Source organism: Myotis nattereri (genome assembly GCF_964212035.1).
Source record: "Myotis nattereri genome assembly, chromosome: 20".
Taxonomy (NCBI): domain Eukaryota; kingdom Metazoa; phylum Chordata; class Mammalia; order Chiroptera; family Vespertilionidae; genus Myotis; species Myotis nattereri.
This window is the reverse complement of record NC_138096.1, coordinates 7,462,978-7,476,502: the sequence shown is the minus strand read 5'-3', so window position 1 is coordinate 7,476,502 and position 13,525 is coordinate 7,462,978. Positions and strand designations below refer to the sequence as shown.

Here is a 13,525-nt window from a genome sequence, read left to right as displayed (position 1 = left end):
ACGGTACAGAATTGCCCAGCTTGTGGCTTTCTGCAGTGGGTTAAATGGACGATTGCAGATAGTCTTGTATCCTACAAAGTATGCCCTCAATAAATAGTGACTGGCTGGCCACGACTATCAGGCACTGGATACATTTAAAACACGAGTTGAGTATGAACCCTGCTGAATCTGTCACGTTTGAGAAAGTCTTTGTTTACAAATGAGTGCCATCTGTAGACACTCATTTGTATGAATCAGCCCTGTTTCCCACTTAGCGCTGTAAAAAGAATATTATAATGCTAACTGCTGGAACCGTTAGGTGAAGAACATTCCCTTTGAACAGTACAGTGCGGGGCATGTGTCCGAGTGGTGTTTGTTGAGTCAAAGAACGATTTATTAATAGCTTCTAATCAAGGCCTTGGATTTTTTTTAGCACCTCTTTCTTCTCAGTTTTTACCTTATAGAGAAGTACAGTGGGGCCTTGACTTATGAGTTTAATTCGTTCCGAGACCAAGCTCGTTAAGGAGCTCATTAACTAGCTGGTATCTCAAAAAACTCGTTAATCGGGACACTCGTAAGTCAAGGCCCCACTGTACTGTCCAATAGAGACAGAATTGTGTCACATATGTAATTTCATATCTGTCAGTATCCACATTTGAAAAAGTAAAAAGAAACACTTGAAGTTAATAGTATATTTCATGTAACCCAACATATCAAAATATTAGCCTTTCAGTATATAATTAATATGATATTAAAGAAATATCTTGCACTCTTTTCCTATCCAGTCATTAAAATTCTGGTATGCATTTTATTTTGGCAAACGTATCTCAATTCAGATGAATCATTTTCATCAGAATACTTGATCTGCACTGAGATTTCAGAATATTTATAGTTAAGAAGTTAGATGCGTGGATCCAAGGTTTTCTAACATATTTTAAAATTTTCCAATAACTGAATAAAAGGTCAGCTTGTAAATTGTTTAGAATGAAACCACGTTAAAAATTAAGTTCCTCGGTGACATGTCAAGTGCTCAGTAGCCGCAGGTAGTCCTGTAAGGACAGTAGCGCCAGAGGATTCTGCTTCATAAAGCTGCTGGGAAGCAATGCTCATTCAGCATATTTCCGTGTGGGTTTAGCACCCACAGATCTTGTTTTTCTTTTGTTTTCTCAGTATTTCAATTCCCTCTCCTTCCCCGAAACCTTTATTACCCCAACACCTTAGGTTAGAAACCTCTAAATGCAACATGCCACATTTGGCTAATACTCCTGAAGAAAATGACTCAACCCTTAAAATATTCCTGTTGTCATTTCTTCCTAGTCACAGGCACAAGAAGCTGTGTAGAGTGACACAAGAGAATTTTGCTTCTGAGCGTGCTCATTGTTAAGTAAGGGCGATGGCCACACAGCTCTGACTCAGTCACAATGCTGCCGCCTGCCATCTCAAGGGGTGGAGAGCTCACGTAGGGGCACACACTCCTTTCAAGAACACCGTGACCTTTCTAACCTGTGCAGAGTGAATGTTCATTATGCAACAAGCCCACAATGGCAGGCATGAATTATTTGAAGTCCATTTTTTAATAAAGCTGTTTCTAGTCTATTTTGTTAACCAGAATTATGGAGTTGAGTTACCCATCCAATGAAGATTCCCTTTGAATGTAGCTCTGCTGTTATAAAACCTTTTTTTTTAAATAGGTTGATTTAAAAAATAAGTATCCCTGACTATTGTTAATGTGATTTTCAGTTCAGGTTCAATATATGTGAACACAGTGTAGCACATAAAGCTAAGGGGTTTGCCCATGACTTTTAAAAAAAATATTTTTATTGATTTCAGAGCGAAAGGGAGAGAGAAAGAGAGAGAGAAACATCAGTGATGAGAGAGAATCATTGATCGGCTGCCTCCTGCACACCCCACACTGGTTATCAAGCCCGCAACCTGGACATGTGCCCTTGACCAGAAATTGCACCTGGTTCATAGGTTGATGCTCAACCACTGAGCCATACCGGCCGGGCTGCCCATGACTTTTAAAGCACACTTTAAAGTCTTGGGAGCCACTGTACGGGAATCCTCTCCGTGAAGCTCTGTCTCTAATTAGCCTTTACTCATTACAGGTATAATGAACCTTACAGGGCGAACAACACCACACATCACGGTTATCTTTTGTATACTATGAGCCGCGTCTGTGATCTTGACTAAGTCAACTGAATGGACTTTGGTAAAAAGAAATACGCTTGCCTGGGTCAGTACAAGGGTAAAGACACAGGATAATATGTTAGTGGGCATTGAAAAGCAAAACCCAAGCTATCAGTGGAGGGAATGATCACATTCCCAAGGGGTTGAACACCCTTTCGCCGATCCTTGTTTATTGCCGGGTTACCACGGGTGTTGTTGTAACAAGGTGCTCTGTGGTGGCTGCTGAGGTCGCTGTGCTGCTGACACTGTGAGCAGCCCCTATAGGCAGCGGCGACTCTAGTTAATCAGAAGACTACAAGCTCTGCCCTGGCAACCTCAGGGCATCTGGGTGATTCAGGATGTCCGCAGAGGAACTGTGAAAGCGTGGCGTGCCCGGGTGCTCGCCATAATCCAGTTTGCAGCCTTGCAGTTCCACAGCCTGAGCTGGATTTGAGGAGTAGCCATCAACATCAAAGGGATCCTGTGATTTTTATTTGCTTTGTGAAACTGGGAAGTGTTTACAAGATACAGTGCTGGAGAAATACATACATAGATGGTGTTCCAGAAGGGACTGTATGCTGGGTCTCTATATTTGCTATTTTTAGGTCTTTAGGAACATGTTGTAAGGGTCAAGTGTTAACTTTTCAGAAGCTACCTTTAATAAGTCGGGATAAAAACCATCTGGTGCAGGGTTCTTTTTTTTTTCTTTTCTTTTTCCCAAATGGGTGGACTTCAGGGGAGAGGTGGAATTGCCCATCTTGAGAGTCTCATTGGAAACTTATGGAAGTGGCTTAAAAATGGGATCTATCCCCTTCTATTGCTCCTTTTATCTACCCGCCCACCCAGGAAAGGAAGTGAAAAAGAAATATTGGAAGGTTGGGGCCGTGTGCAAAATGTAAGCTCTCAAGTAAGACAGAAAGCAGCAGCATTGCTTTCTAGAGGGCTACTGGGCCTCTCATATAGGAATGTGAGAAGTGGGCGGAAAGGGAGAGGAAGCCACCTGGGGAAGGTAGGACAGGGCCCAGATCAGAGACTGCTCTCCTCTGGCCCCAGTGACACTTCCTTGTGTCCCAGGAAGTGACGATCAGCCCCTGTAAACGTGGTGACTCCTGGGGGCACCCACTCTGGGGGTGCTGCGATGGCCACCGGGTGACCCCTACCACCGTCCCCATTCCCAAGGAGGCCGCACCATGGGGTCACCTGGGCGAGCTGCCTGGCCACAGCCCCTGCTGGCGCCTCTAAGGGCTTTTGTGCCCTGGGCCCAACTATTAGGGTGACCCTGACCCCACCGGCTTCCTGCAGAAGGGGGCCCGAGAGAAGGCTCGGGGAGGGCAAGGACTGGGGACGCTTGACATCGGAGGCAAAGGAGGATGTGAGAATGGGAGGCGTCCGAGGTAGCAGGTCAGGGTGCAGGGCCCGGGTCAGATGCATCTAATTTTCCCCAACGAAACGGACAAAAAACAGGACCGGCGTTCTCCCCCGCCCCCTCCGGCAAAACCCAAACGCAGAGGAAGAGAAAAGGCACCCGAGGCTCTGAGACAACCGTACTCGGCGGGTGGTGCGCGGGACCAAAATAAACGGGGACGGCGCTGGAGCGAGCGCGGGAGGGAGGAGGCGGCCCCGCATCCCTAATGAGGGAATGAATGGAGAGGCCCCCGGCGGGCGCCCGCCCACCCTCCGGCCGCCGCCAAGTGGCCTGGGCGCTGCGTGCCGCGCCCGCCTCCTCCCGGCTCGGCAGCGGCTCTGAGCGCGGACCCAGCCGGGACGGCCCCGCGCGTGGCTGCGGCACGGCCCGCGGGCGCCGCTCTCCCGGGCGGGGCGCGGGGCGCTGTCGGGGCCGCGCTTGCCGGGCCGCGATCGGAGGCGCGAGTTCACCTTCGGCCATGGCCCCGGGAGCCTAGCGGGGCCCGGACGCCGCCCCCGGCGCCTCTGCCCGCAGCGCCGCACCCGCCCGCCCGGAGCCCTCCCTCCCCGGCGCCCGCGTCCCCGGCGCCGCCGCGGGCAGCGCCCCCTCCCCTCCCCGCCCCGCGCGGCCTCTTCCCCGCTCCGCTCCGGGCGGCTGGTTGCACCGCCCGCGGCCTGCGGGAGCGCTGCGCCCGGCCTCGGCCCGCGCCTGCGCCCGCTTCCTGCGCCCCCGGAGCCCGCACTCAGCCCGGCCCGAGGGACCCCGGCCCGATCCCGCCGCCCGCACAAAATGTCGGCCCGGACGCCATTGCCAACGGTGAACGAGCGGGACACGGAGAACGTGAGTAGCCCAAGCCGCCCCGCAGCCGCGCGGCCAGACCCCCCTGCGACCCGCGCTCGCCCTCCACCCGGGCCGCCGAATCCCCAATGGCCCCCGAGCCGCAGGGTCTGCGCTTGGCGCCCCCAGACCTCGCCCCCCGCTCAGCCCCAGGCTGCACCCCGACCCTCCGGCGTGAGACTGGGGGACTGTGAGAGGCGCTCCCTGCCCGGAGGTGGCCCTGCCGGAGAGCAAGGGGGTGATGGAGGGCAGAGGCAGGACAAGGCAGAGTGGGCATCCCGGTGGTTTTTCCGCGCCTGGGGCGTCTACATCCCCACCCCAGGGCTGGCTCTGGGTCACAGACCAGCCCGCGGACTATTTCCCCCACCCTCGCTTTTCTGGGTCTTTCGGTCCTTTGCACACATTCCCCCCTCCCTTCCCCCCCACCCCCTGCATTGCCCCATGACTTTGCTTTTTGTAGCATCGTGGTCACGCTGGGGTCGAGGTGGAGGGCGAGGATGATAGTGGAGAGGGGTGTGCGTTTGTGCACGGAGTTTACAGAGCTTATGCTGCTCCTGGGCAGTGATGAGTGGAAGAATCGCACCCACGGCTTCTGTGGCCCTGGGGTCACCGCACAGTGTTGAAAAGCCACAGGAAACCAAGCGCCTATTCTTCTCTCCCTCAAGCCTGCGGTGATAAACCAGGGAAGGTTTTACTTTAAATATTTCTCCTCCTTCGTGGAGGGAGCGTCACAAGGTGCATTTCTTTGAAGGAAGGATTTTCTGCGTCTTTGATGAACTTGCCCTCAGGAGTTTTTTTCTAGGTGCAGATGTCTTTCGTGTTTCAATTCTTGAAAACCAAAGGGACAAACAAGATCAGTTTGTATTTGCACCTTCTGAAAAGTACAGTTGTTTTGTGAGTGTACGTGAGTTCTTTTGTGGGAAAGATTTAAAACAACAGCAGCAGCAGCCTCAACAACAGCGAAACAACTCTCCTGGCTGTAAACAGGGCCTATGCTGATTTTCTGACTTTTTAAAAAGAGCTAAAGGGGTAGCAAGTTTTGGGGGGCCGACCAGATCTCTAGTTGTCTAGTTAACTCAGGTCCTCTCCAGCTCTGGGTATACCCATGCCTTTAAAGGGTGGGTCAAATAAACTAAGTGCCTGCACGTTCTTAGACAAAAGGAGACAGAGAGATACAGACTCACCTCTGAAGTGTTGGAGGGAGGTGTGGACAGATTGTTTGATTTTGGAGAGTAGGGGGCCACAGAGACTTAATGTGCTTATGAGAAGGGAGAAGAAATTCTAGGAGCAGAGTCTTGTTGGAAGAGCTGGGAGGATGTTGCAGTGTGCTTTTGTCCTCTGGTGTGGTGCCTTTACAATGGTAAAGGTAGTGTAAGTCTGCTGTTATCATAAAGGATCACATAATTTGCATCGTAATTGTTGCTATAAAAACATCATTGATGTGTAATTTTGGTTGAGAGATTGAAGAAGGTCAGGGGAAAAGATGAACATTTTGATAGAAGTTGATTTTGAAGCCACGTTGGTGCTGAATTTTTCTAACTAAAAAGATTGCTGTTATTCTGTGTGTCATTTCGATGTGCATGAAAAGTAAGACCTTTGTTTTAATTAGCAAAACACTGTGTGTGTTCATTAACCTTAGAAGGGTGGAATAATACATTTGGTTTTATTTTCTTTTTGATTTTGAATAGTATATACAGCTCTTTCCATACTTGTATGAATAAGGTAGTTTATACAGACATGAGATAGCGTTATAGAAATATGAATGCATCCTCACGTGTAAGACCCCCAAAAGAGCATTTTAAAGCTAAGCAATAATCATGCGATAAATTATGTGGTACCTTCAGAAAATGGTTATGCTGCATAAACTCAATTGCTCTGTTTCTGAACATGTTATTTCAAAGTCACTGTTATGGTCTTGTCCCTTGCTGTCATTGTGTTGCACTGACTGTACCTACAATTACCTTACTTTACAGTCACATCTCAATTGCCTCCTAATTGCCATGGAAAATATGTTTTATTCTACTGCAGCCAATTTATCAATAAGTATACACTCAGCTTTGGTTCTGAGCGAGAAGAGATACAGTAGTAGTATTTAAGACAAGGCCTCTCCCCTCAAGGAACTTACAGAAAAGGCAAATATCCCAAACTGTACAATGGAAACCACTGTGTAAATAGGACTAAATTGGTTTTTAAGTGCTATAGGTGTCTATCAAAGGGACCACCAGTGAAGGTTATTTAAGTCACCAATTGGGCCTGGCCAGTGTGGTTCAATGGTTGAGCATCAACCTATGAGCCAGGAGGTCACAATTAGATTCCCTGGTTAGGGCACATGCCTTGGTTGTGGGCTCGATCCCCAGTAGCGGGTGTGCAGGAGGCAGCCGATCAATGATTCTCTCTCATCATTGATGTTTCTATCTCTCTGTCCCTCTCTCTTCCTCTCTGAAATCAATAAAAAATTATTTTAAATCACCAATTGGTGTCCCTCATTATTCTCTGGTTGGTAATAAATGTCATTATCCATTCTTAACTTCCCTCTCATCAATGAACTAACGAACCTGTTTGATCACTAATAGATTAATGCCAGTGTGGCAGTCACAATACACATTTGTGGTGTTTCCAGTTAAAGTGACCTATTTTAAAAACTGGCTGCGAAAATTTACATTCCTATGACAACAAAAGGCTTCTCAGTCTTGTGGAATATTAAGGGCATAGCTAAAAACATTTCATTACTGCTGGAAAGTAAAAGAAGCAAATATGGTCATTTAAAGAACCATCTTGGTATTTTATTGAAATCATTTGCAGTTTATATAAAAATTTATTTATCCATATATAAATGTATTTGGATGTTGTGTCCTTGGGTGTATGTAATATCTACCCATGTCACTAATATATATTGAGGAGAAGTTTTTAAATTCGAAAGAGAAATAGTATAGCACTGAGCTTCTATATACTACTGCTGTTTAGAGTGAGAAAGAATTGGTTTTCTTTGGGAACAATCCATGGGTACTTTTTCAGAAGCATTTTGTTAGGGGAAGGATTCGTATGTGCGGTCACAGGCCTTATGTGGCTAAATCCAACAGCACAGCAGTGATTCACTTGAGTGGACTAAGCACTTTATAGTGGCAAAGGTAAATCATGTTGCAGATAATATCATTAATTTATGCAAAATGGGTTTGGTTTTAGGTTGTAAAGAGTAAGCCCAGAAAAAGAACAGGTATATGAAATATTTCTTTTCTTCTGTTGGATGACTTGGATAATTCCAGCATGGATATAGATAATATATTGCCATTACTTTTATGCTATTACTTTTAAATTAAGCAAGAAAAATTTTGTGTGTGTTTTTGGAAAAATCCTTCTTATGCTAATTTTTATGGATCCCAAATGTCCAGACTAGCTTTCTATGGGGAAGTTCGAACAGTATGAAGAAAATGGATTTGACTCCTTTTGCGAATGTTTTAAAATGGACTTTGGTAATTTTAAAATGGACTTGGAAACTTTGAATAACACAACTCTGGATGGTGATTCTGTTTATAGATCTGAAATTCACTGACCGTAACAAGTATTGGCTGAACTAAGCTGGCCATCAGTAGTTTGTCCCTGGGAATCACTGTTACCACTCACTTCCCTTGGGTTTGCTCAGTACCCTCACATGTCACAGTACCTATCACGCTGCAGCCTAACTGTGGATTTACTTTGTCACCTTAATTCTGTATTTGCCAGCGCCCAGCACAGGGACCAGGAGTACCACACAGAAGATCAGTGCCATAATGTTCCTTCCCCTTTGAATTTTTTCACTTGTCATAAAAATTTATCAGTTCCTGGCTTTGGGGATTAGATTATGTTAGACCTTAACTCCTCCATGTGCCTTAACTTCTCATTCATTTTTCCCGTGAGTTCCTTGCCTTCCGGCACAGCAATCTGTATGATTTGTTTAGATCTAAACTCTGTGGATTTATATCTTTCATTAATTTTGGAAATGTGGCAACCATTATCTCTTTGAATATTGCCTTACCCCTCTATTCTGTCTAGCGTTTCTGGTGTCAGAAAGAGGAGAGAAGAGAGAAGAGAGAGGGAGGGAGGGAGGGAGGGGGAGAGAGAGAGAGAGAGAGAGAGAGAGAGAGAGAGAGAGAGAGAAACATTGATGTAAGAGAGTCATGTTGATTGGTTGCCTGCTGCAGGTCCCCGACCAGGCATCAAACCTGCAACCCAGGTACATGCCCCTAACCCTTCAGTCCTGGGGCTAATGCTCTAACCAGTGAGCAAACTGGCCAGGGAGCCTATATGTATTTTAACTCTCATTCACTTCTTCCCCTATGTTACTCTGTCTTTATTACAATCTATAGTAAAACCTACAGTATAGTTACTGTATGTAATATGTTCGGTTAGCTAACTCTCGGCTGTATTTAAATCTGTTGAATTTGTTCGTATGGTAAAACACAGGTAACACGAGATCTATCCTCTTAACACATTTCCAAGTGTGCGGTACAGTGCTGTTAACTTCAGCGCAGGCACAGTGTCGCACAGCAGCTCTCCAGGACCTTTCCATCTGGCATGACGGAGCCTTTACACCCACTGCACAGCAACTCCCACTTTCCGCTCTCCCCAGCCCCTGGCCCCCACAATTCTTCTTCCTGTTTCCATACATTTGATGACTTCAGCCACCTCACTGAAGGGGAATCATGCAGTATTGATCATTCAATGACTGCCTAATTTCACTTAGCATATAACAGAAATCCTTCCTTTTTATGGTGGAAAAACATTCCATTGAGTGTATATAACATTTTCTTTACCCATTAATCTGTTGCTGGACATTTGGGTTAATCTATTATGAATAATGCTGCAGTGAACACAAGAGTGCAGATATGTCTTCCAGATCCTGACTTCTGTTCTTTTGAATAAGTACCCAGCAGTGAGATTGCTGGCTCTATTTTTAATTTTTTGAGGAACTTCATACTATTTTCCATAGTGGCTGCACCATTTTCCATTCCTACTAACAGTGCACAGGGCTCCACTTTCTTCACATCCTCACCAACACTTGTTATTGTCTGTTTTGTTTTATTTTGTTTTTTTTTGATAATGGCCATCCTAACAGGTGTGAGGTGCTATCTCATTGTGGTTTTGTTTTGCAGTTCCCTGATAGTGATGTTAAACATCTATTCCTATATCTGTAGGCCATTTTTACATCCTCTTGAGAGAAACATCTATTCAAGCTCTTCGTTCATTTTTTTAAAAATCTGGGTTTTTTAAAATATTGAATTCTAGGAGTTCCTTATATATTTTCAGTATTAACCCTGTTTCATATATAAGTGGTTTGCAAATATTTTCTTCCATTCTACAGGTTGTCTTTTCGCTCTATTGATTATTTCCTTTGCTGTACAGAAGCGTTTTAGTTTGAGGTAGTGCCACCTGTCTGTTTTTGCTTTGGTTTCCTGTGCTTTCGGTGTCTTAGCCATGAAATCATTTCCAAGAACAACATACTAAAGCTTTCCCCCCTATGTTTTCTTCTTGGAGTTTTATAGTTGCAGGTATTACACTTAAGTCTTTAATCCATTTGAAATCAATTTTTGTGTGTAAGTGGAAGGCCCAATTTGTGGCTATTTGGTTTTCCCAGCACCATTTGTTGAAAAGGCCATCCTTTCCCCCTTGTGTATTCTTGGCATTCTTGTCAATGATCATTTGACTACATGTTCATAGGTTTATTTCTGGGCTCTTGGTTCTGTTTCCTTGGTCTATGTGTCTGTCTTTATGTCAGTACCATACTATTTAGATTACTGTAGCTTTGCGATATGTTTTGAAGTCATAAATTGTGAGGCCCACAGCTTTTTTGTTTTTTTCTCAAGGTACTTTCAACTATTCAGGGTCTTTGTGGTTCTGTATGAATTTTAGGATTGTTTTTTCCCGTTTCTATAAAACAATGCTGTTGGGGTTTTGATAGAAATTATATTGATTCTGTAGATCTCTTTGGGTAGAACGGACATTTTATCAATAATAAATCTTCCAATACATGAATGCAGGGTGTCTTTCCATTTATGTGTATCTTTTAATTTCTTTTAGCAACATTTTGTAGTTTTCAGTGTACAAGTCTTTCCCCTTCTTAAAGTTTATTTCTTTGTATTTTATTGGTTTTTAATGCTATTGTAAATGAGATTGTTCTTTTAATTTCCTTTTTTTCTTTTTCTTGCCAAGCTACTCCAGCTAGGACTTTCAATTATTTTGAATATAAATGGGCCTCCTTGCCTTGTTCCTGATCTTAGAGGAAAACTTTTCACTTTTCCACCATTGATATATTAGCTGTGGGCTTTTCATATATGGCTTTTATTGTTGATATAATTCTTCTAGTCTCAGGGAGTTGAGAATTTTTAAAAATATATATTTTATTGATTTTTTACAGAGAGGAAGAGAGAGGGATAGAGAGTTAGAAACATCGATGAGAGAGAAACATCGATCAGCTGCCTCCTGCACACCCCCTATTGGGGATGTGCCCGCAACCAAGGTACATGCCCTTGACAGGAATCGAACTTGGGACCCTTCAGTCCGCAGGCCAACACTCTATCCACTGAGCCAAACCAGCTAGGGCGATAGTTGAGAATATTTATTATGAAAAGGTGTTGATATTTGTGTGTGTGTGTGAAATACCTTTTCTGCATCAATAGAGACGATCTTGTGAATTTTATATTGTTCTGCTAATATGATTGTATCACATTGATCATGGTATGTTGAACTGTCTTTATATCTTCAAAATAAATCCCACTTGCTCGTGGTGTGTGATCCTTTATTATGCTGTTAAATTTGGTTTGCTAATATTTTGTTGAAGATTTTACATCTATATTCATCATGGTTTTTGGCCCATAGTTTTCTTGTAGTGTCTTTTTTGGCCTTTGGTGTCAAGAGTAATGCTGGCCTCATACAATGAGTTAAGAAGTGTACCCTTGTCTTCAATTTTTGGAAGAGTTTGAGAAGGATTCTTTAAATGTTTGGTACTGGGCTTTTCTTTGTTGGAAGGTTTTTGATTACTGACTCAATCTCCTTATTAGTTACAGATATTTTCAGATTTTCTTTCTTCATGATTCAGTCTTGGTAGATTGTATTTTTATAGGAATTTCTCCTTTTAAGTTTGTTGGCATATAGTTGTTCATAGCTGTCTCTTATGATCCTTGTTATTTCTGTGGCATCAGTTGTAATGTCTCATTTCTGATTTTATTTGAGTCTTCTCTCTAGTTAGTCTAGCTAAAGATTTGTTATTTGTTCATCTTTAAAAAACAAATCTTAACTTTGTTGGCTTTTTATATTGTTTTTCTATTCTCTATCATTTATTTTTATTATAATCTTTATTGTAATTTTTTTCATTTTGCTAGCTTTGGGATTAGGTTTTTCTTATTTTTCTAGTTCCTTGTTGTAGATAGAGTTAGTTATTTGAGATCTTTTTCAAAAAAAATGTAGGCATTTGTTGCTGTAAAGTTCCCTCTTAGTACTGCTTTTGCTACATCCCATAAGCTTTTTGATATTGTGTTTTCATTTGTGACAAGTTTCTTTTTCCTGTTGCTTTCAAAATTTTGTCTTTGACTTTTGACAAGTGGACGTCTTTGAGCTCATCCTATTTAAGTGTTCTTGGATTTCTTGAATCTGGATGTACATTTCTTTTCTCATATTTGAGAACTTTCAGCCATTTTTTTCTTTAAATAAGCATTTTGTCCTTTCTCTCTTCTCCTTCTGGGACTCCCATAATGTGTTTATTGGTCCCCTGGTTGGTATCCCAGAAGTCCCTTAGACTTTCTTCACTCTTTTTTATTATTTTTTTCATTTTGCTCCTCTGACTAGATCATTTCAAACAACCTGTCTTCAAGTTTGCTGACTTTTTTCCAGCTTGGTTAAGTCTCTGGTTGAACCTTCCTAATGTTGTTTTCAGTTTAGTTATTGCATTCTTCAGCTCCCAAATTTCTGTTGGATTCTTTTTCAAATTTTCTGTTTCTTTGTTGAAATTCTCATTTTGTTCATGCATTATTTACATGAACTAATTGAGCATCTTTATGTCAGTTTTTTTGGAATTCTTTGTCAGGTAATACATATACCTGTGTTTGTTTAGGATTGGCTTATAGAGAATTTCTTCCCTTGATTGGGCCATTTTGCCCTGTTTCTTTGTATCCTTGTAACGTTGTGTTGGTATTCATGCATTTAAAAAAAATGGCTACCTCTACCAGTCTTTTCAGACTGGCTTGATACATGGAAAGATCTTCAGCATTCGGTGCAGGTGGGGATACTCAGGGCTTTCAAACCTTTTCTGTAGACATGTCTTCTCAACTTGTGTGCATGGATTCCTGGTTAGAGGGATTTGCCAGGTTCATTCATTTTCCTAGGAGCCCCTATCTCTTGCTCCCTCTGCTGTCTGTCTGCTGTACTGTGGTTCTTCTGAAGCAGCAGCACAATGAGCCGCTTTTTTTGTTCTCAGCGGTCCCGAGGCATCGTTTCTTTGCTGATTCCCACCAGCACCGGGAACACAGCTGGACAGTAACCAGTCCTTGGGCAGCTCCCTAAAAAGCCAGCATGCTTCATTCTTCTCTTTACCTATCTGTTGAATTTTTAAATTATATTCTGTTTTTTATTTCTAAAAGTTCTAAGGGTTTTTCTCTCAAATCAGTCTGGCATTTTCTTAAACATTTAATGTATAGTTATTTACAGTCCCTGTCTGAAAATTTTATTATCTGAAGTCCTTGGGGATTTAGCTCTATTGTTTGTGTCTACTGATTCTCATTTATGGTGGCTTGTTTCTTTTTGTATTTGCTGGTTGTTGCTGATGAAGTCCCATTTGTCTGATTTCTACCTGTGTGCAACTTGGGAGTCTAAATTGAGGATAACTTCTTCTAGAGGAGTCCCTACTGACCTGGGACTCTCCAGTCTCCTAGAGGGATCCTGGCTCAATGAGGGAGTTTTAGGTTCATCTCTCCCACTGTGGAGTGGGTCCAAGGCTTAGTTTAGTATTTACCCCCAGGGCGACACTGGCCTTGGAGTTTGTTTTGTTGTGTGTTTGTTTTTTCCTTGGATGTTTCTCTTTCTTCAGGCTCACCAATGCATTTTTTAAAAAGCATTTCTTATCTTAGAATAAACCACAATATTTTGTCTACTCCAGAAAGGCTAGAA

General features: G+C 43.3%; 1 protein-coding gene across 3 annotated transcripts in view; it reads left to right on the top strand.

Annotated features, from left to right (window-relative positions):
• The first annotated feature begins 4,288 nt into the window (after positions 1-4,288).
• Positions 4,289-13,525, top strand: part of MARK1 (microtubule affinity regulating kinase 1) — a 57,902-nt gene continuing 48,665 nt past the window's right edge. For all 3 annotated transcript variants that reach the window (XM_081114476.1, XM_081114477.1, XM_081114475.1), the window contains exon 1: positions 4,289-4,393. In XM_081114476.1, the coding sequence (XP_080970602.1) occupies positions 4,343-4,393 (51 nt within the window). In that variant the 5' untranslated portion in view covers positions 4,289-4,342. The remainder of the gene's footprint in view (positions 4,394-13,525) is intronic.